The sequence below is a fragment of the Acipenser ruthenus genome, chromosome 24 (assembly GCF_902713425.1).
Source record: "Acipenser ruthenus chromosome 24, fAciRut3.2 maternal haplotype, whole genome shotgun sequence".
Taxonomy (NCBI): Eukaryota; Metazoa; Chordata; class Actinopteri; order Acipenseriformes; family Acipenseridae; genus Acipenser; species Acipenser ruthenus.
The window spans coordinates 25245935-25269683 of record NC_081212.1 but is presented as its reverse complement, the minus strand read 5'-3'; the positions used below and the strand labels follow the sequence as shown (position 1 = coordinate 25269683).

The following is a 23749-nucleotide window of genomic DNA, read 5'->3' as shown; positions in this document are numbered from 1 at the left end:
CATTTCATAGCACAGTAGCTTTCTTCATTCTGCAACACAGAAGCATTGCAATGAACTCTTTTAGTCCATTTTAATGATCTATAAAATATTTGAGGCAATATTATGCAACCTTGTGACAGTGTGCCCCGCCCCTGTGCATATCTTTGTGTTTCATGTTGTCTGTTACATGTGGATATAGTGGTGCACGGGATATAAATGGGTCTGTGTAGCACAAGTGTTTTAAAATGTATATTTGTATTTAGGCACAGGGATTGCACAATCACTCCACATGCAGATTAAAGTGGGTATTAATATGGAAGCACGGGGAGCACAATTAGTTACCGTGCAGATGTACCGAGATTCCAGTTGAATGATTGATTAGCAATCGAGTCTCGGTACAGCTGCATAAGAGGCACGTTTCACTCACTCGGGGTTGGGTGTTCAGGGAGAAAGAACGGGAGAGAGAGAGAGAGAGAGAGAGAGAGGAGAGAATTTAAAAAGTAAAATAACAATTGCTTTCATGCTGAAGGGCCAGCACGATACTTGTTGTGTGTTTAGTGTTCGTCCCCTGTTCGTTAGTGTATGTCTGTTTTGGCCAACGTGCCGTTTGTTTTGCCTACAGTGTTTTTCATTTGTTCAAACCTTTTATTTTGTTCACCAGTTGTTTATTATTATTAGAACGTGCAAGCAAGTGCATTCACCATTTCACTCACCACTCTGTGTGTTTCTCTTGTGGGTCTGACGTCACCGCTCAGGCCAGCTTGCCACAAACCTGTATTCTTTCAACATTACATGCATCTCTTTATGTAAAAGGTTCATCTGGTTAGTCCCAGTTGTACACCAGCTGTCAAGAAATTGTTGAATTGATAAGTCATAAAACAGAAATATTTTGGATGTGTGTGTAGCGTAAATGCTAAATATCTTTCCCTCAGACGTGCTCAGTGTTCATGTAATAATGCTGGTTATGCAGCGGGTCTGTCCACCTACAGAACTAGATCTCTGTCTTTCTTTTCCTTTTCAGACACAAGCCGTTTTAAGACAAGCTTGGCTGGAAAACATCCATCCAGTCTTGATTATAAATAAAATAGACAGACTAATAGTAGAACTCAAACTCACTCCACAAGAGATCTACACTCACCTTCAAAAAATCTTGGAACAGGTATGATTATTTTTTTCACAACACAGAATCTCAAATGGAAAGTTCTGATCATTAAAACCTATGATGTACATTTTTAACTGATTGACAATTATCGGGAAAGGTCATTTGTGAAAACACCCCTATTGCTTTTGCTTATGCAACAATGCATACTCTTCTAAAGCTAGCAAATTAGACTAAATCATACTGGGGCAGTACAGGCTTGGTTGAAAAGACAGGCCTACTGACAAGACTGGGACTATATTCCAATATAACGGACAATATTTTAAACTTTGGAGTCACAAACTGCAGATTCACGGTTAAGTTTTGAGAAAACAGCAGGCTGAAAAATGTGTTTGTAACATTTAAAATTACAATTGTATTTCAGCCTTGAGTGACAAAAATAAGGTATTTCTTCTGTTTTTGTAATGGTTACAAAAGTTTATGGCCCTGTTACAATAAAATATTGCCTGAGCCAAAGCCAAATATTTAAAGTTGAGTTGTTCATGGAAGGCAAAAGGGTAGTACAATGAAAGTGGACTGATGAGGTTTAATTAATAATGAACGTGTTGCTTTATTTTTAGGTAAATGCAGTCACTGGGTCTCTTTTTACTTCCAAAGTTTTAGAAGAGAGAGCCGAGAAGGATACAGATTCCCAGGCGAGTTCTGACAGCACCAGTGGAGAGCAGGTCTATGACTGGAGCGCAGGGCTGGAGGAGACAGATGATTCACACCTGTACTTTTCACCTGACCAAGGGAACGTGGTTTTTGCCAGTGCAATAGATGGGTGGGGCTTTAGGTAAAGATCTTCATCTAATTCCTGAAAGAACTTTTTTAAAATAGGTTGCAAAGAATCTCAGTGAAACTTCTTTTGAGTCTTCTATATTTACTGCTCATGAGGTGGAGGATTAGGTTTGGTTTGTTTAGGAGATCATGCTGTTTGTTAGTGACCTGCATTCTTTGAGACGTCTATAGTTGAGGTGAACAGGTTTTCACTTTAAAATATAGCTGCACATGTAGTATGTATACTGTCCACTAGGTGGAGCCTTGTCTCTGCTCTAGGCATTTTACTCTTAAATGAAACCCTACACCTTTTTGAAAATACTGTAAATATAAAATACTCAAAATAAAATAAAATGAAGGTCTATATTTATTCTGAATTGGGCCATGATGTAAAATGTAGTGTTTTTTTTTTTGTAATGCTAAAAACCTGCAAGTTTCCCAATATTGCACCTTGCTTTTACAAAAGCCTAGCAGAAAGTGAACCTAGCAGGATGAATATGAATAGGATTATTGACTTTATGAGACTTCTCTCAGGAAGTCTTTATGATTTTAATGATTATAGGGGATGCACAGATGTAATGCAGCATTGTACTACTGCAAATATAGTATAGTGAAAAGTTCAATTAGTTACAAGGGCAAGTGAGGCACTGTAATAGCTTTCATTTAGTTTAATAAGGCTTCAGTGCTTTTAGTAATCCGTATGCATTTTTTTAAATGTGGATGTTATTTGGACAAAAACTTTGAAAAATAATGATTTCAGTTTGCTCTTTTATCTGACAATACAATAGGATGTGTTAATGCATCTCAAATGGGGATTCACAGGTAATTTGCATCTGGATTATCATTTATCAGATATGCAGATTACACTTTGCTGCTGTCTGTCTAGAAGTCATGCTCAATGTTTACACCAAGTACTTCAAACGAGGGCAGTATAGAATGTGCAGAAATGGCCTAAATAGCACTTGTGTGTTTGTAGCACAATTACATAATGACCTCATTAAAAAGGCTAGACCGCTTAGATTTGTGTGATTAAAGCTGCCTGTTCGCCTGAAAAGAGAGCAGGTCAGCCCTTGTTTAAACAGGGGCTGTGATGATGTGCCAGCTAAAGTTTTTACAAAGCATGTTTGGCAGGGCTGTTGCATCTGCACTGGAAAAACAATGGCTGCAGTATCTTAATTAAGATATTGTTACTTGGGTTAACCATATGCAGAATGCCACAAAACTATATTTCCAGTGACTTCTTTTTTTTTTTTCCCAGCATACAACAATTTGCCCAGCTTTATAGTAAAAAAATGGGTATTAAGGCTGAAGTGCTGCTCAAGACACTGTGGGGAGATTTTTATCTCAACGCCAAGGCAAAGAAGATAATGAAGGGAGCTCAGGTAATGATGTACTGCATCTGTCCAAGTGACTGTTATCACTGTCTGTTATCTATTATAGGAGATTGGTGCCTGACAGTCTCTCCAGTGATGTTTTATGCTTTGTGGTGTAGGTGCCGCACCATTAAGTCACTCATTTATGTGCAGAAATTAGTAACAGGGTTGGGGGTTGGAATGTTGTTCTGTTACAGTGGGAGCAAAAGCATAAAGGGTAGTTGTAACTTGTCCACAAATACAAATTCTGTTTTGCAACAGGCAAGGTCTCCTTCAGTTTATCAAAAGGACCCAAAAATAATGTGTTCCAACCCTCAGTCTTTCAATTTATGTGCATCAAAATAGTGAGGAAAAACTCATTTAAACACAACAGCATGTGCACCATAAGAAGCTTTTTTGTAGAAGCCCTTGAGTCTCACACTGAAACAATACCAACCCCTGAAAAGCATCTTTGTTTTTTCTTATATGTGTAATGGTTGCTGCTGTGTCATTTTGTATGACCGCATTTTTATTTATGTTTTAGTCGAAAGGGAAAAAGCCTCTCTTTGTTCAGTTAGTATTGGAGAATATTTGGAGTTTATACGAAGCAGTGGTCATCAAAAGGTAATGTATTACTTATTCAAAGAATAATGCTTTTTATAGGAGATGCTTGGTTATTGTGAGGTGCATTATTCAGTGCAAGTTAAAAACCCTTCATTCAATTTTCTGTTTTAATGAGGTAAAAAAGTAAAAGCTGCTGCCAGATTTTGTGTCCATCTTCCTGCATCCCAAATCTATTCTCTAGTGCACTGGATCTCTCTGCATTGTGAGTTAAGCATTTCTGCAGGAATAGCAGTTCAGTCAAATTCTACCAATATGTTGTTTGCTCCATTGATTTTTGTGTGAAAGAAACGTGTTCTAGTGAACAGCTGTGTATTGCAGTACAAAAAGATGTTTTGTAATAAGGTAAGGCTCACAGCTGTATGTTTCTAATATGTGATTTCTGTTGTAACTAGGGACAAGGATAAAGTGGAAAAGATGGTACATTCCTTAGGACTCACAATTGCTGCAAGAGACTTCCGGCATACAGATCCTAAAGTTCTCCTCAGTGCTATCTGTAGTCAGTGGCTTCCAGTGTCACAAGCTGTGCTCAGTATCCTTTGCTTTCCCAGGAAGCTCACCAATTAGTACTGTAAACGCAGAAGTACTGTATATTACTTTAGATTGAATAATGCCATGCTAACAGTAGTACTGTATTTATGGATGATGATTACTGGGTTTTAAACTTCTTAACACTTGATACAGCTATGGTGTGTACTAAGCTACCTAGTCCTTTAGATATATCAGCCGAGAGGGTAGAGAAGCTAATGTGTGTCGGGGCTAGGCGGTTTGATTCCCTACCGGACCAAACACAGGATCTCAAGAGAGGTAAGTTAGTTACATTACTTTTTACTGGGGCTATAAAGTAAGCTATATAGAGAGAGAAAATCACAATTTTCATCCAGGCTGTTTATCACACGAGCAGAAAGCTAATTCAGAACATTTTTTTACCGTTTGTTTTTTAAGTCTGTATTCCTGTAGTGGCTGGAGATCATTGTTGTACACGTGTGAAATCGGACAATAATGCTGAACTAAATAAAGCTTACCTGTTAAATTGGCTATAAACTACACAACGGATAAGAGAGCATTTTTAGAATTGTTTTTGCTGCCCTGCTGTTTTTTTTATATGCATTACACACTGTATTATGGTACCTGCTAAAGCTGTACTTGCTATGATTGTCAGATGGAAAATACTGCTGTTCCACATTACAATTAGAAGAAAGAGAATTTGGCTGCTGGTAGATTTTTCCTACGGATATGGAGTTTTACTTGCAAGTCCTTTTTTTTTCAGATCGCAGAACATTTTTGGCACACAGATTCAATTGCCTTTTCATTGTAGCCCGTTTTCAATGTATTCTGTGAAAGTTTTGAGATTAAGACCCAGACTACTGCCAAATTGGCTGAGCAGTCCCAGCTTTGAATAATAAGGAGTTTTAGATAATGCAGCCAAAATAGTGCAACAGGTTTGTTTCATTCTCTTGCTATTAAAAAAAGTCATGTTGGTAATATTTCAATCACATAACATTTTTTGTTCATGTCAGGGCATCTTGTGTTTTATCCTGGGAATTTCAAAAGACTTGGCCTAAACATGAAAGTGTTTTTATAGCATGAAGCTCATTGGTAATAAAACCATTCCAATTCTGAAGTTTGTAACAGCAGCCCATATGAAATTGTGCACTCATAGTCCCATATTTATCTAAGTATTTGAGATTGAACTGAAAGGTGTGACATTCACTAAAGTATTTCAGAGTTATGATATATTTGTGTACCAGATTGCTTTTCTTTGGTTACACAGTTTCAATATAAAACTCTGAAATGTAATCTATCTATTAATTTAACACTTTCAATTCTCTTTATTTATTTTGTATCAGCTTTTATGGAATGTAAGAGTGATGATTCCGCTCCAGTGATTGTGTTTGTCTCCAAGATGTTCGCTGTTGATTCCAAGACACTGCCACAAAACAAACAGAGGTAAGCCAGGAGATTCAAGCCGCATGTTTTTAAATCCACCATGTATAACAGGCCACCTGATATGCTCGAAGTTTCATTCGATGTGCCACTTTTTGATGATTACTCTAGACCCTTTCTTTTGTTCTGCATTATTCTTAGTTGCATTTTTCTTCTGTGTTACTTCATTTTCAATTAGTTCACTAGCTCCTTTGAAAGTATAAATTTGCCCTGCAAAAATATTGATTGCCACAAGGTTCCATTTCAATATGGATCCTGATTGGTTGGTAAACTCGGGATTGGAGCTAATATGCTTTTCTTCAGACAATTTGTACTCGGATTAAGAAAAGTGCACACAGAATAGAATGCCGTCCTGGCAGACTCAGTTCAGGCAGCGATGCTCCATTCACACTTGGCAGTGAAATGTAGGCATGTTTTATAAAATTCAGTAGACTCACTGCTCAACATGTTTGTCTGAACTCAGCCAATTTACTTTAGATTGGTTGTGTTGGCTGAAACTGAAATTCAAGACGGATCTGAAAGGAGACAGGTCTGACAGCTAGGAATTTCACTCAAGGTGCTTTGCCGATGTGATGATATTGGTTAGATTGAGTATACAGTCAAACATTTGTTTCGCCTGTAGCCTTACAAGCACATGTCCTTGTAATACTGAATGAGACACACAAAGAACATCCGATTCATCATTCCCCTAATTTGTGTAAAATAAAGCATAGTCTCTCATACCCCAACAACAACAACAAAAACAGCTCTAAACGATAGCATTGTCACAAATGACTGGCTGGGAACATACCAATAACGTTACCATTTTGTATTCCCATTTTGAGTGACAGGAACCACAGTGCTGTAAAGAACTGTCAACTTCTTTAAAACACCTTTACCTTGCATAGTCGCTACTCTCCCTTGGCCTCTGAGCTAAGTGAGTTTTATTGAGCAATACATAAATACATGTTGTTTTAATATATGATCTGAGACCACCACTTCTCCTTTATTTAATTACAGGCCAATCCTAATTGCATACCCTGGCCACCTTTATCAGTAAGGCAAGCATGGTTCCCCCCCAACAGGTCATGAGTTGGTTTGTCCTTGTCTTAATAATGCACTAAATGAACACTAGATGGAGGTATCGGCATGAGAACAGTGCTTATGTTATGTAAACGAGCAGGACTTTGTGTCTTCTTGAAAAGCCTTAATCAAGAAAGAGACTGCTACTGAAGACAGTTACAGATGTGTTTGAGCTTCAGTCTGGAGACTTTCATGTGAAATGCTTTCTCTTTGATTATCAGTGGCCTCTGGAGTGTTGACTCATTAATCAGTGATTAGGCTTGTGTTCCGTGAGGGTATATGAAGTGTGATGGCATCTTTTTTTTTTTTAATTTATTATTAGTTATTGCTGGAGAAAACAGTGAAACTTACCAGTAGAGATCTCAGTGGTACAGCCAGATTCTTTCCTTCACTTTGAGTGCTTTCTTGCACTGATAATGCATTGCCGAGTGGATGTTTTTAGCATTAGACATTATGGAGTAAATTTAAAAAGATGAATGTAACCATAATGTTTTACAACATGTCCCTCAGGTACAATATATGGAATACCTGTCTGCAGTCACCCTTTCCTGTGGGCTTCATGGACTCATGCCCAAGCAAAGCTGTATTTGTTTCTTACACTAATCTAAGAAAACCGTAAAACCCAAAGAACAGATTATCCTCTCTGAAAGGACAGTAGGGCATTGAAGAATTGCCTTCTAAACTGAGCACTATATATATATATATATATATATATATATATATATATATATATATATATATATATATATATATATATATATATATATATATTAACAAACTAACATAATTAAAAATGCTATTCACAGCTATTTTCCAAATAAACCTCTCAATATATCGACTTCTTTGTTGCTAGCTCTTAATGTTGTGTGGCTTGTGCTGAAACATGCTAATATGATTATCAAATGAAAGCTGTGTTGTGACTTGAAAGAGTTGTGTTACAGTGCTTTTATTATTGAAAGCCATATGCAGATAACAAAGAGCCCAGTGTTTCTGATGATGTAGGGCACTTTTTTATTATTATTTGGAACCGGATTTAAAGAGTTTATTTCTACCACAAACATAATAGGAAATCTCACTGAACATGCATGACATAGTATGAACTGATTAGGATTGAGGATCCTGGATTGACCTGGGTACGTGGTAAGATAGTTGCTGGAAAGATACACTGAAGAAGAATTTGAAAAAAAGAAAAGTTATTCACATGTTCAAAAATGTTTGTTCTGATGAAATCCCACTAGGCTAGTTTGTCTGGGCACCCGAAGAGTCAACATGGAAACTTTCCAGCTCAGTATCTTGGTAGCATCTGTTGCTTAGGTTCAGGGGGTGAAAAGTGGAGACTGACTTGACAGCAGGAACGGTGGTCACTTGCTGCTCTGCAGTCCTCATGATCGGCAAGCGCTTGCAGCTGTGATGCAACATTCCAGTAGGGTAGAAAAATCGTGGTAACACTGAGAAATTGACAGGCAGATACTTGTAACATTGATTTTGTAAACTACAAACTCAGAAACTATATAAGCTCGCCATGTTGGCTCTTCACTGTTTTTGAACAATTTAAATCAACTTTTTGGCTATAGTCATTTACCAGTGGGGAGAAATAATCTATTAGACAAAAGTCTGCTTTAAGATTGATCAAAGTCAGAGTTTGTAATTCTGTTACTACTGAAAACAAATTGTTAAGTTAGTGATTCAGAGATTTTACCCATTCAGAGTGCAGCTTCTGTTATAGATTACAGGCTTGCCTATAGGTTAAGCATGACTAAATGTGCCATAGTTTGGGATTTCTCCAGGTTATATCTGCTAGACACATGGATCCACTCAGCAAAGATATTAGTTAATCAAGACAACATATCAAATAACTCAAGTGTAAGTGTTCTGCTCCAGTGTTTGATAATTGCATGGTTCAGTCCTCTGCAGTTGGCATCTCCTCTCCCATTCTTTTACATTTGACTGGCAGCCTTAAATAAAACAGAAGTACATCCTTGGGTGAGCTGTCATTATTCTTCCTTAGGATTTAGAAGACAAACCCTTCTCATGCAACTAAGCCTTAATCATAGCAGATGATGAAGTAGAGGGAGAGAGTATAGTTTTAGAAAGATATATCGGCAAGAAGATGACATCATCTTGGTTAATGAGAAACAGTGAAGCTTTCCATTCTAATGATCAAACAGATATTTAACTGTGTGTCCATGACGTATTCCACCTGCTGAAGAACTGAAGATTGCAAGCTGCTGTTTCACAGCGGTAGGCCTTCCTGGGACTTCTATCTTTGGGCACTTTATAGATCACAAGGGAATCAATCTAGACTTCATTTTATTACTGTTAGTATGAAAACTCAGTTTGGCATCATATATTACAACACTGGAGTCCTGTTCTGTTAGGTTTTTTTTATGCTGAACATTTTGTAATTAACTGGTGCTTTTGAAAAGAGTATTCTCCCTATTGTGAATCCTAGGCAAATGCTAGATTTATTAAAGTCTTAAAAAAAAAAAAAAGCATTGTTTATGACTGATGACTGTTCAGTCATGTACAATGCAGTGATGCGTTGCATTAGCTGTACTGCCGAATCACCCACATTCTTTTGTTTGACATACATTGTGTGGATTGAATTCCAGAGTACACACATATGTGCTGGAGCTGACGGCACACGCTTCGGAGGACAGCATGTGTTCGTCTTCGCCGCTCCCGAGCTGAGTCTAAAAATAATTGGATATACCAAATTGGGAGAAAATAATAAAATAATTGCCGATTTACTAAATAAAAAAAAAAAACCTACTATATTGAGCAGGTTACAAGTAGCATTTATCTCTGCTTTTAGTATAGAGTTACAAGTCACTGAATATCAGTCAAGAAAACCTATATCAAGGACGGGTGTGCTTCATTTTTATATGAAATGTTGCGGCTTCACCTTCTATCAACTTGTCGTACCTTTGATTGCTTTTGTGTTTTAGTAAACGAGGAACTTGGAAATACTTGTCAGATTTGCCTCAATAGGTTTACGATTGAATATGCGTCCATTTTTAAAATATGCCAGAAACTAGTGATTGATGTTTACAATAGTAATAATAACCAAGGCTCATAACCTGGGCTCTAGAAAACAATTTGTTTCTTCTCATTTGAATAATAATAACCTCATATGTTCCTTGATGTAAACCCTGCCGATTACCCATACAATCTCAGTTGCGCTGTGGTATTTCATAGCGCTTCTCTGCTTCTGTTTTAAGTCATTATATGAAAGTGTTCTGCCTTGTGTATGATGCGGCTTCAGATCCGAAGGTGTTACAAGTCACTTGGTGATGCCTCTACTGTACAAGAATGTTATGATTATGTGCTGTTGCCATAGCAATGATTAATGTAGGTCATCATTGTTGTGTGGATACTTCGAGAGAGTGAATAACCTTACTCTCTAGGTGCTTCTGAGTTCTAAAATTAAGCAAGGCTCTGCATTGAAATGTCTTTAAGTCTGATTGGCAGATGATGTCATTTAGCTGGGACGGTTTGGGCGTACACTGTAATGCACTAGTGCTATTCACTAGCTGAACTTTAAAATACTGCAGCTGGCAATTTAAAAAGCAAGCTCCACTAATACGACTTTCTTCACAAAAGTAGATTGTATCTGTAGAAAATGAGACCGTCTAAGCTGTTCTCTAGTTCTCTCTGTGCTCTAGTTTGATAATGTGATTAAGGATGTTGATTTCCTTGGACTGGTGAGCTCAGTTGATAGTGTCTTATTTCTTATTGCTGCAATTTGTCCTGAGCAATGCACCTCCAATTAAAAGTTGGAGTCAAAAAATGAGCAGAAGCTTCTAAATCAACAAGCTGTGTTTTCTAGTAACTCCAGTGCAATTCCTTTGTATCCTTCTGGCTTGTGCTGGCATTAAGATTGATTTTACCAGAAAATGCCTTATGCACAAAACAGAACCATCAAGCTGCTTATATTTAGTTACCTCTCCAAGCTGTGCCACTAGGAACAGTAACAACATTTAGCAAATACAACGAGAAAAAAAAAAAAGTTTAAACACAGCGATATAGATTGGTCTTCCAGCACCTTGAAATGGGTTATTTTTTTCTAATTAGTTATTTATTGTAGATATTATCAATATTCTTTGGTTGGATTGGGTTTCTTTAACTTTATCCCTGTACCCAGTCCTGGGTTTTAGAAATACTTTCAATTAAGTACAGTATATTATTGAAATGATCAGGCGCCGAGTTTGATGTTAAACATATTCCTCACTAGTTAAACGATCCACTCCTGTTTGTAACCCTGCAGACTCAGATGTGACTGGTGTGTTCATGCTGTGAAAGGTGCAATCAGTTCAGAGCAGACTTATCAGGAACCGGCACCTGGTCATTTCAATAATATACATAAACAAGGGAAGTTCAGAAATCCAGGGCTGTGTGCAGGGCTAGTGTGAATTCCAAGTTCTACTGTATAGAAAAACAAACATGGAAATGGGGACCTTGACCCCCTGGGATTAGCAGCAAAGCATACTGAGTCAAAATATGCACTTAGCCGGGCAACCCATCAACAATTAGACACTACCAGCAGCCTATCACATCTGTTCAGAATGTGATCAAAGTGAGAATCCCTATTTGATTCTTGAAATCCGGAGACCACATTCAAAAGTTAAATGGAAAATATGTGCAAGTTTGTGCTTTTTCACTGTAGAGTCAGACGAAGTGTGTAAGTCTTTTGCAGACAGTTTTAGTATCATTTTTTCCCTCACAGATTTCGTGATCTACTTTGTGGTTTTTAAAATTCTTTAAGACTTGGAAACCATTACCTCATACTTGCAGCAGTGGGTGTTATAAAATAATACATATATACATTTCTAGAGTGGTGAATGAGAGTATGGGTGCCTGAGTGGCTAATCAAACAAAAAGTAAATAAAAATGAAACTTTGGACTCCTGAAAGAAGCAATTGTATTTCTTGTTCGTGTTTTTTTTTTAATAGAAATGCTGTCATGCTGCTGATTTGTTAATAACAAGCTGTAAATTTGAAATGCCGCGGTACACATAGTCGTGTTTTATATGGATATAGCCTATATATTTTACAGTTGTAAATGTTCTAGCCTGGCTGTGAGATATCTTTGTCCTCGAGCCAACAGTCAACCAGAGACCTGGAATCATGGGACCAGTGTGGCATATTTCTATTTCTGATTCCCTCTGTAATATATGGAGCTGTTTGAGGGGTGTAGTGCAGTTTCTCTCAGCTCACAGCCAGTATAAAACTCAACTGTGAATGTTCCAGTTTTCTTAGAAAATCTGGTTTCCTAGAAAGGCTGACATTCTGAAAATATAAGATAAGCGATTGCCTTTTTAGGGGTTTGGGGGCTATACATAGGCTTGCTGCGTTTCGATTTTAATCGGTAAAGCTCGTTAAAAAAATAAATTCTCGTGAAATAAATTTATATAGGATAAACGTTGGTAAAAACACTCGCTATTTTTTATGTTCTTACCAAAAATAATGATTTAGAACTCATCTCTAGTTTGTGTAGTTTTTAACACTTGCTGTCTGTCCCGTCTCCGTTCTGCTCTGAATGGCTGGGGGTCGCTGTCAGTCATCTCAGTGGTCTCCCCGGTTGTGGTTTCACTTCCGGTTGCATGGGTGCATATGTGCCACCACGTTCATAATTAACACATTATTATTTCAGTCCTTAAAAGAAGCTCTTCTTTTCTGCGGCCACTTTGAAGCTCACACTTCATTTGTCACGGAAGCATTGCACTGAGTGGGTGCAAACTTGACATGTGGATACATTTACAACATCGGCCTCCGACATGTGTGCATTTTCAACTCCCTGGGAGTTTGTACTTGTATGGTTTCATTAAAAAGTAGAATTACAAATATCAGTTCCTGTAACAGTTTTCCTTCAAGATTTGCAGTGTAGAAGAGATCTGTTACAGTAAATGTATTAACAGACATATGATATACTATTATAAACTGGTTATATTGGTTGGCTAGTTTTTGGTTATATTGGTTGGCTAGTTTGGAACTCTTTTCCATTGATACTGCAGATGGAAATAGATGGTGTCTGCTGTGGAACTAGCATACTAGTAATGATGTTGAGCTCTCTTTGGTCATGAAGCAATGTAGTCTTTTTTTAACTCAGTAGACTTCTAATTTTAACTGCATTTACTGTGAGAATCCTGGAGGCAAATAAAAAAAAAAGCAAAACAAATGAATGGACTCATTGGAGTTAAAGACTAGTTTCGGCTTACAGGATCTAACTGTTTTGAAGACAGGACCCCATCAGGGGATCGTGTTGCTGTTCTGTTGTAATTACAGAATTTGTTTTTATAATTAAGGGGTGTAAAAATGGGTTTAAAAAAATTAGAAGGACATTTATATGACATTATTATTGGCTTCTTGATGAAAATGAAATGGTAATGTTGGGCATGTTTATATGGGTACATGCTGCCAACCATGTTTTACACAACTGGCTCAGTCAGAGATCTTTAATCCTTAGTTTTGTTTTCCAGAAACTAGTTCTGCACTCTTTTCCAAGGGAGGATACAGTTTTCCCCCTGCTAGGCAGTGGGTCTAGCATCACAGCAAAGTCGATGCTCTGACTTTTGAGCATTTGTTTCTTTTTTACACTAGTTTTTGTACATAAACAAATGATTTATATTATCATACTTTATATTCAAATGGTGCTCAGTTTTTCAGTCTTTCATTTCACTAATCTACCAAACATCAGGCTGCCTAGTTTAACACATCCCTTCTCTCCTGACAACTTTCAGAACTTTCAGAACTCATAACTTTGTATTCTATACCAGTGTTGTATAACTTTAAGGCCTTTTCAACCAGTGGAGGCTCCTCAGAGGAGGCAAGGGAAACAGTGCCTCCTCAAAATTTCAAAGTGAAAACAAATTAAATATATATATTATATATATAGAACTGCTTCATTGACACTTCAATACAAAAAGCGGGCATTCCAGGTTTCCCAGGTTGCTTAGAACACATCAATGTGATCTGGCAACAAATTCAATCAGCTAAAAAGGAGAGGAAGGAGCTCCATGTGACATTCCTGGATTTGGCTAATGCATATGGTTCAGTGCCACATGAACTACTTTGGGCAGCATTTGATTTTTTCAGTGTACCGATGACAATAACAAATTTAGTGAAAGCCTATTTTGGAGATTTGCAATTCAGTTTTTCAACTTCAGAATTCAGCACTACATGGCAATGCCTAGAGGTTGGAATAATGGCAGGATGCACCATTTCTCCACTGGCTTTTACCATGGCAATGGAAGTAATCATTAGGGCATCAAAATGGGTAGTAGGAGGAGAGCGCTTGGCTTCTGGAATGCGACTACCACCAATTCGAGCATACATGGATGACATGACAACCATGACTACAACAGTAGCCTGCACTAATCGATTATTGGGCAAATTAACCAATAACATTGAATGGGCACGAATGCAATTCAAGCCCACTAAATCAAGGAGCATCTCTATAATTAAAGGCAAAGTAGTAGATAAAACATTCTTCATTAATGGTGAGGCAATACCAACAGTGTCTGAGAAGCCAGTGAAGAGTCTTGGGAGATGGTACGACGGGGATCTAAAGGACACAGTTCGTGTGGGAGAAGTTAGACAACAAGCAGTGGAAGGGTTGAAGAGCATAGACAGCTGCGCTCTACCAGGTAAACTAAAACTCTGGTGCTTTCAGTTTGGTCTACTGCCGAGGTTGCTGTGGCCACTGACTGTGTACGAGGTTTCTTTGACAACAGTAGAGAAGCTGGAAGCTTTAATCAGTTCATACATCAGGAAATGGTTGGGAGTTCCACGCTGCCTCAGCAGAGTGGGACTTTATGGTAAAGGAATACTGCAGCTACCAGTCTCTGCTCTAACCGAGGAGTTTAAGTGCGCCAAGGTCAGACTGGAAATGACATTAGTAGAGTCACGCGATAAATGCGTAAGGGAGGCAGCACCTGTGTTGAAAACTGGAAGAAAGTGGGCGGCAAAGAAAGCTGTGGAAGATGCAAAGGCTGCCCTTCGAATTGGTGATATCATGGGGCAAGTTCAGCATGGAAGAGGGGGTCTTGGTTTCAGTTCAACTCCTCCTACATGGCACAAGGCGGCCCCAGCTCAAAGAAGGAAGCTGGTAGTCAACGAGGTGCAAAAGCAGGAGGAGAGGATGAGGTGTATAAAGGCCATTTCCCAGGCCAAACAGGGAGAATGGATGAGATGGGAGAATGTGGAACAACGCAAGATTGGCTGGCAAGACCTATGGTCAATGGAACAGAGCAGGATCAGTTTCCTCATCAGGTCAACATATGATGTTCTCCCATCACCACAGAACCTAAAACTATGGGTAGGAGAGGATCCCTCATGTCCTTTGTGTTCATCACCTGCAACATTAAGGCACATTTTGACAGGATGTAAGGTGGCTCTTAGCCAAGGACGGTTTACTTGGCGCCATGACCAGGTGCTGCGATGTTTGGCCTTAGCATTGGAAGACAAGCGTAACATGACCAATAAGTTGCCACCTGTTCCATCAAAACATTACACACAAAAGACAACATTCCTCCGCCCAGGAGAGCAACCACCAAGAAAAGGTGTTAAAACCAATCCTCGCCCAGGACAACTGGAAGCTGCTAGAGACTGGAATATGCTGGCAGATGTTGGTCAACGGCTTATTTTTCCACCTGAGATTGCCACCACTAACCTTCGACCAGATATTGTCTTGTGGTCTGGATCAGCACGCCTTGTTCACCTGGTAGAGTTAACAGTGCCATGGGAGGACGCTGTAGATGAGGCGTATGAGAGGAAGAAACTGCGGTATGCTCAACTAGCCACTGAAGCGGAACAGCGAGGATGGAGAGTTCGGGTTTACCCAGTGGAAGTGGGTTGTCGAGGATTTGTGGCACATTCTACAACCCGGTTTCTCAGAGACGTCGGATTCAGTGGCCAAGAGTTGCGTCGCACAGTGAAGAACTTATCTGAAGCAGCAGAGAGGAGCAGCAACTGGCTGTGGTTGAGACGGAAAGATTCTGGCTGGGGACAGGTAAGTAAGCTGGGCTGAGTTGAGTGGGGGACGGAGGGGGGTGATGCTGGGACGCCAGAATCACCGTCGAGCCCTCTTGAGGTGTCGTGGGCTAGTCGACGAAACACTGAGGATGGAAGGTGCCCACTTGAAAACCCCAGAGATGTACCCTACTTAGCTCAATCCAGACGGTTGTCATGCTGATGCGCTGGGGAGGCCGCACTTTGGTTGATCCCCGGAGCCAGCATCGCAGCCGTTGTGTGTGCTGATGCGCCAGGGAGGCAAAATAAGCTGATCCCTGGAGCCAGCATTACACTTCAGCCATTAACACCAGACAGAAGGATATCTACATCATCATATGGAAGGAAACGTAAATGGATGGAGACGCATATGGATCACATTAGTTTACTGTAAAGCTACGTCTTAGTTGGTGCTTATCTTGGCGAGAGCCGAGTTCAAATCAGCATGAAGTTTTAACATCTACTCTCGTGTAATGGAAATCATGAAGATCTGGATACGTCCAGTGACTGCTGTGAATAGTGCAGCTGGCAACAAGGGAAAGACCTTGTGACAGCCTGGAGAGACAGCTGACAGGAGGAAAGAGACCCCATTGGGGCTGGTAAGGGTTAGCTACCCTTGTCGGCAGTATCCAGCTCTGTGTTTACAGGATGCTGGAGACACCCGCCCAAGGCTTCTAAGAAATTAAAGAGAAAAATACCCCTAGAGTCTGCGAGAGCGGGGGCGGAAGATGACTCAACGTTGGACAACACGGTTAACGACTTAGGAACGGAAACGGATATGAGTATGGAGAGTACTTCACAAAAGACTAGTTCAAGATCTGCAGTTAACAAAGACATGGAACTCCAGGTTTGTGTCTGCGGCTGGAGCAAGCCGACAACGGTCAGGGGTTTGAAGATTCATCAAGGGAGAATGAAATGCTTGAGGGAGAAGGGACAAGGGCCTCGCATTGATCAGTACTTCTTACGAAGTCAGTCAAGTCAGTCGAATGAAATCCAGCGACAGGAAGCAAACCACAGTTCGCAGGATATCAGCACCCCTGTCATAGATGTGAGGAGGACTTGCATGGACACAGTTAGTGATGAACCTAATGATCCTTGTGAACCTGGTCAGACAAACCAGCATAAGAAAGAAAAGAACCTCAACGGGCACAAGCCTGGAGTTAAATGGCCAAGAGCTTGTGAGAAAACTGCATGGGACACAGTAAACACAGATCTCTGCGTTGCATTGGAAAGATTAAGTGGAACAGTTGAAAAGAAGCTGGATAAATTTGGGGACATCATCTACGCATATGGAAGTGAGAGGTTTGGAGTTGAAAAAAGGAAGGAAAAAGTACAAACTATTCCTGGAAAGTCTAGACGGCAGCAGGAGATTGAACGCTTAGTTAGAGAAAGGAGACAGCTGAGGAACCAATGGAGAAGAGCAGAACAAAGTCAGAAGGAGGGACTCAATCTCTTACAAAGGGTCATAAAAGATAAGCTTGCAACATTGCGCAGAGCTGAGCGCCTACGGAAACGCTACAAAAAGAAGGAGCGTGCGAGAGCTAATTTTTATAAAGACCCATTCAAATTTGTAAAGAAGTTATTCACCAGTGAGAAGAATGGCACACTAAAAGCATCTAAGGTTGAGCTGGAGAGATATTTGGAGGAAACACATACAGATTCAAAAAGGCAGGAGCCTATGTCAATTCCGTCAGACATCCCACCTATCAATCCACCAGAATACCAAATGGAGGACTGTGCACCTAAGTGGAAAGAAATAGAGCAAGCTGTGAAAAAAGCAAGGGCTTCATCATCTCCAGGGCCTAATGGAGTTCCGTACAGAGTGTACAAGAGTGCTTCAGGAGTTCTACGAATTCTGTGGAAATTGATGAAAGTGGCATGGGAAAAACAGGTTGTACCAAGAGCATGGCGCCGAGCAGGTGGAGTCTTTATACCTAAAGAAAAAGATTCTACAAGCATCAGTCAGTTTCGTCCCATTTCCCTATTAAACGTAGAAGGCAAGATTTTCTTCAGCATTATTGCTCAGAGATTGTCAGCTTACCTATTAAAGAACTGCTTCATTGACACTTCAATACAAAAAGCGGGCATTCCAGGTTTCCCAGGTTGCTTAGAACACATCAATGTGATCTGGCAACAAATTCAATCAGCTAAAAAGGAGAGGAAGGAGCTCCATGTGACATTCCTGGATTTGGCTAATGCATATGGTTCAGTGCCACATGAACTACTTTGGGCAGCATTTGATTTTTTCAGTGTACCGATGACAATAACAAATTTAGTGAAAGCCTATTTTGGAGATTTGCAATTCAGTTTTTCAACTTCAGAATTCAGCACTACATGGCAATGCCTAGAGGTTGGAATAATGGCAGGATGCACCATTTCTCCACTGGCTTTTACCATGGCAATGGAAGTAATCATTAGGGCATCAAAATGGGTAGTAGGAGGAGAGCGCTTGGCTTCTGGAATGCGACTACCACCAATTCGAGCATACATGGATGACATGACAACCATGACTACAACAGTAGCCTGCACTAATCGATTATTGGGCAAATTAACCAATAACATTGAATGGGCACGAATGCAATTCAAGCCCACTAAATCAAGGAGCATCTCTATAATTAAAGGCAAAGTAGTAGATAAAACATTCTTCATTAATGGTGAGGCAATACCAACAGTGTCTGAGAAGCCAGTGAAGAGTCTTGGGAGATGGTACGACGGGGATCTAAAGGACACAGTTCGTGTGGGAGAAGTTAGACAACAAGCAGTGGAAGGGTTGAAGAGCATAGACAGCTGCGCTCTACCAGGTAAACTAAAACTCTGGTGCTTTCAGTTTGGTCTACTGCCGAGGTTGCTGTGGCCACTGACTGTGTACGAGGTTTCTTTGACAACAGTAGAGAAGCTGGAAGCTTTAATCAGTTCATACATCAGGAAATGGTTGGGAGTTCCACGCTGCCTCAGCAGAGTGGGACTTTATGGTAAAGGAATACTGCAGCTACCAGTCTCTGCTCTAACCGAGGAGTTTAAGTGCGCCAAGGTCAGACTGGAAATGACATTAGTAGAGTCACGCGATAAATGCGTAAGGGAGGCAGCACCTGTGTTGAAAACTGGAAGAAAGTGGGCGGCAAAGAAAGCTGTGGAAGATGCAAAGGCTGCCCTTCGAATTGGTGATATCATGGGGCAAGTTCAGCATGGAAGAGGGGGTCTTGGTTTCAGTTCAACTCCTCCTACATGGCACAAGGCGGCCCCAGCTCAAAGAAGGAAGCTGGTAGTCAACGAGGTGCAAAAGCAGGAGGAGAGGATGAGGTGTATAAAGGCCATTTCCCAGGCCAAACAGGGAGAATGGATGAGATGGGAGAATGTGGAACAACGCAAGATTGGCTGGCAAGACCTATGGTCAATGGAACAGAGCAGGATCAGTTTCCTCATCAGGTCAACATATGATGTTCTCCCATCACCACAGAACCTAAAACTATGGGTAGGAGAGGATCCCTCATGTCCTTTGTGTTCATCACCTGCAACATTAAGGCACATTTTGACAGGATGTAAGGTGGCTCTTAGCCAAGGACGGTTTACTTGGCGCCATGACCAGGTGCTGCGATGTTTGGCCTTAGCATTGGAAGACAAGCGTAACATGACCAATAAGTTGCCACCTGTTCCATCAAAACATTACACACAAAAGACAACATTCCTCCGCCCAGGAGAGCAACCACCAAGAAAAGGTGTTAAAACCAATCCTCGCCCAGGACAACTGGAAGCTGCTAGAGACTGGAATATGCTGGCAGATGTTGGTCAACGGCTTATTTTTCCACCTGAGATTGCCACCACTAACCTTCGACCAGATATTGTCTTGTGGTCTGGATCAGCACGCCTTGTTCACCTGGTAGAGTTAACAGTGCCATGGGAGGACGCTGTAGATGAGGCGTATGAGAGGAAGAAACTGCGGTATGCTCAACTAGCCACTGAAGCGGAACAGCGAGGATGGAGAGTTCGGGTTTACCCAGTGGAAGTGGGTTGTCGAGGATTTGTGGCACATTCTACAACCCGGTTTCTCAGAGACGTCGGATTCAGTGGCCAAGAGTTGCGTCGCACAGTGAAGAACTTATCTGAAGCAGCAGAGAGGAGCAGCAACTGGCTGTGGTTGAGACGGAAAGATTCTGGCTGGGGACAGGTAAGTAAGCTGGGCTGAGTTGAGTGGGGGACGGAGGGGGGTGATGCTGGGACGCCAGAATCACCGTCGAGCCCTCTTGAGGTGTCGTGGGCTAGTCGACGAAACACTGAGGATGGAAGGTGCCCACTTGAAAACCCCAGAGATGTACCCTACTTAGCTCAATCCAGACGGTTGTCATGCTGATGCGCTGGGGAGGCCGCACTTTGGTTGATCCCCGGAGCCAGCATCGCAGCCGTTGTGTGTGCTGATGCGCCAGGGAGGCAAAATAAGCTGATCCCTGGAGCCAGCATTACACTTCAGCCATTAACACCAGACAGAAGGATATCTACATCATCATATGGAAGGAAACGTAAATGGATGGAGACGCATATGGATCACATTAGTTTACTGTAAAGCTACGTCTTAGTTGGTGCTTATCTTGGCGAGAGCCGAGTTCAAATCAGCATGAAGTTTTAACATCTACTCTCGTGTAATGGAAATCTTGTTGTGTAACATTATAATATAATAATGTTCAATAAAACAAAAACCAATATATTGTCTAAAATGTAAGAAGACATTACATTTTAACCAAAACCCTAGATTCAACATTCTTATATTAACAGCAGTTCTAGCTCTTCAGAGGAGGCAAGTCTCCGTTATAAACTCCTATCTGCTATTAACTACAGTACTAGCAGTAGCAGATCACGTGATGTGAGCACAGGTTTTAATTGAAGGAGCCCAGAGAGTTTGTTTCATCAGAGGGGACAAGCCTCCATTACAAACTCCTATCTGCTTTAACCACACAACAATAGGTTTGTAATTGTGTCTCTTGTGAATGAACAGTCACCAGCCTCAGTACCTGCCTTAAGAACTTTATTTTGAAAGTATTTTTTGGAAAGTGTGTTACAGGTGCGATTTGACCGGGTCGTGTCCCTGGCTCTGCTTTCTGTATAACCGGCTCTGTCTGCTCTTTCAATTTTCATCCACGGCAGAGAAAATAGATTTTGTATTGACAATGTCTTACTGCTGGAAAATGTCATTTTGCATATAGTATGGCAATTCTGTGTATGTACAGTACAGTACACTATCACTCCATTTTTAGTTTGGCAAATATTGTTTGTAGCATTATAAGTGCACGTTTTATTGCCTTTTAATTATCAATAATAATAGTAAACGTGTTAAATGACAATAGCATTTGCATGGTGCCAGATGCTAGCATATTAGTGGTGTATCAACGTGATGTATCTTTACTGGAGGCTTTCCTACTGTTTTGTAGTTTGTGTATCTTATCCCCCCTCACCCCCCACTGGAGATTTGACAAATCACACCCAGTGACGTGGTCTTGAAATCTAAATGCTATATTCATGTTGTATACCGTGCATTTTTAAACATACGCTGGCTGTGTGTTACAGTTAAGTTTACTGGAATAAACTATGATGGGCTACTGTTTTTTTTTCTCTGCTAGCTAGTGGAGAAAATTGTGTTTAACAGCCAAATTAGGGTAAAATATTAAGATATGAAAAGTGTTTGTCAGTCAGAATACAGTAATAAGATTCTACTGCTGCAGCCCCCTGCCTTTTTTCTGTCTCCAGATTTTTTTTTTTTTTTTTTTGCCCACCGGCCGCCACTGTTATTAAAAACAGTAACAACATTGACATTTCATTGATGCTCGAATCGCCCAACAGGAAATGGAAAGACGGCAGCAGCTTCACTTGAATGCTATTAGGTATTCTGTGTCCCAATCACTATTTTAACAAATACTTTATTTGAAATAACGTTTTATCATGTTTATTTATTGTTGTTGTTTTCACTACATTATACATATGGCTTCCACTAGACACTGTGTAAAGCTGTCTTAAACACCACATGATGCAAGTAACCTCTGCAAAACACCCAGTTTGGAATGCTGTGTTCCAAGCTATCTCTATGGTAATGGCCTACTCATTCATGTCTCCATCAAGATGTATCCTACATACCAACGATCCATATTATCACTATAACCCTGGCAGATAAATGTAAATCTATTAAGCTATGTAGGTCAACGTGTTCCTTAGATTTTTAAATTATGTTGAGGGATAATTTCTGTTGAATTTAAATGCAAAATCAAAAACCTCATTCACTGCCTGCACAATTCTATGGCACGTGCAAACATGTATTGGGCAGAGTTAGCTGGCCCTTTCATAGTTGCTAAAGGCTGTAAGCTGGCTGACTGAGCGTGATGAACTGACGTTGACAGAAGCTGTCTTGGAATCCAGGTGGAAATTCATTCAATACGAATTGCGCAGTTCTCATAGCAGAAGTTAACGGTTTCATTAACAAAAGTGTAATGGCATTAAAAATGAATTTAAAAAGTTACAAAAGCAAAGTGTTTTACCTTCGTACATGAAAAACCAAGACAGTTTTGGCTTAGAACTTGTTGTGCCATCTAAGCCCTGGAATTCCATGCTGGAATATTTAACTTTTGTGTTTCCCATTTTACTTAACATGCCATTGTGTGATGTGCCATATTACGTTTGTAACACATTCATTGTTCAAATGGTCTGTTAAAAGGTTGATGAACTCATAAAGTATACTAAACTACCTGTAATGTAATTTCCCTATATAAAATGTATATTCAGGTGTCTGAGGCCTGATGAAAGAAGAAGGATTTGTATAGCTAAAAGCTTCCCTGTCATACACAAGCTGCTGAGTTTGAAGAGAAGGCTCTGGGTTAACTTCTGGAGTTGTTTCCCTGGAAGACAGCCACTAACCCCAGTGACCCCTGTACAAAGCTGGGATTTAAGCCTGTGACATTTTGGTGCAGAGGGTCGCCACACTTGTCTGTTAGTGCGGAAAAAAACTATCCATTTTGTGAAAGGATATCTGTTGTCTTTGTTGTTGACACAGTATGAAATTGGGATCCGATAGGCATCTCTGTATATATGTGCACATGTTATTGTTAAGGTTAGGTGAGAACCAGTGGGTTTCCAGTTCAAGCTAGTATTAGCTGCTGCAATTCAATGGATTCTTGCATCAGTGATTTTTTTGTTGTTGTTGTTGGTGTCACTATAATGGTGGTTTCGTTTGTAACACTGTAATACTAACAAAAAATGTGTCCATTAACATGTTTTGCTTCATGACTCATGGTGATTTGCCAGTTTATAATGTCAGGTAGTAACGCTTTATTGTTCACTGATTTTCTGAGTGAGGGTTATTTAAATGCATTTCAAATCGAAAAACATTGCATTTAAAAATACATAAAGCAGCCGTTTCCATTAAGTACACAACATGAGGATCATTCTTAATGGAAGTAGATTGTCAGGCAGTATGATGCTGCATCTATAGATCTTTGTCCCTTTTTCCCAGAAGGTAAAAAGAAAGTGAAGGCGTATCTAGTTATTAGCAATAACAATTCATTAGTTATTATCTTTCCCTGGGTTATGTGGAAGATGTCTCTGTACAGTATACCCCTATTCATGCTGTATTTCCATTTGATTTGGACATTTGCAGGCCTTTAACTCAAGAAGAAATCGCACAGCGAAGGGAACTGGCCAGGCAGAGGCATGCAGAGAAGCTTGTAGCTAGTCAAGGGCCAGATAACCCTGAACAAGCTGTTACTGGCAATACATCTGAGGCTGCAGCATCCACTGGGGAGAACAGAAAAGGCAAGCCTGAAATCTTCACATCATTATTTTATTTTATTTTTTTATTTTTTACCTGCAGCCTCGTACGTTGTACA

At 40.2% G+C, this 23749-nt stretch overlaps 1 protein-coding gene across 3 annotated transcripts in view; it reads left to right on the top strand.

Moving 5' to 3' along the window:
• LOC131696596 (elongation factor-like GTPase 1) overlaps window positions 1-23749 on the top strand; it is a 69398-nt gene that overhangs the window by 4093 nt on the left and 41556 nt on the right. For all 3 annotated transcript variants that reach the window (XM_058998929.1, XM_058998930.1, XM_058998931.1), the window contains exons 6-13: window positions 1001-1138; window positions 1699-1913; window positions 3156-3279; window positions 3794-3873; window positions 4266-4402; window positions 4555-4677; window positions 5721-5820; window positions 23521-23675. In XM_058998929.1, the coding sequence (XP_058854912.1) occupies window positions 1001-1138; window positions 1699-1913; window positions 3156-3279; window positions 3794-3873; window positions 4266-4402; window positions 4555-4677; window positions 5721-5820; window positions 23521-23675 (1072 nt within the window). The remainder of the gene's footprint in view (window positions 1-1000; window positions 1139-1698; window positions 1914-3155; window positions 3280-3793; window positions 3874-4265; window positions 4403-4554; window positions 4678-5720; window positions 5821-23520; window positions 23676-23749) is intronic.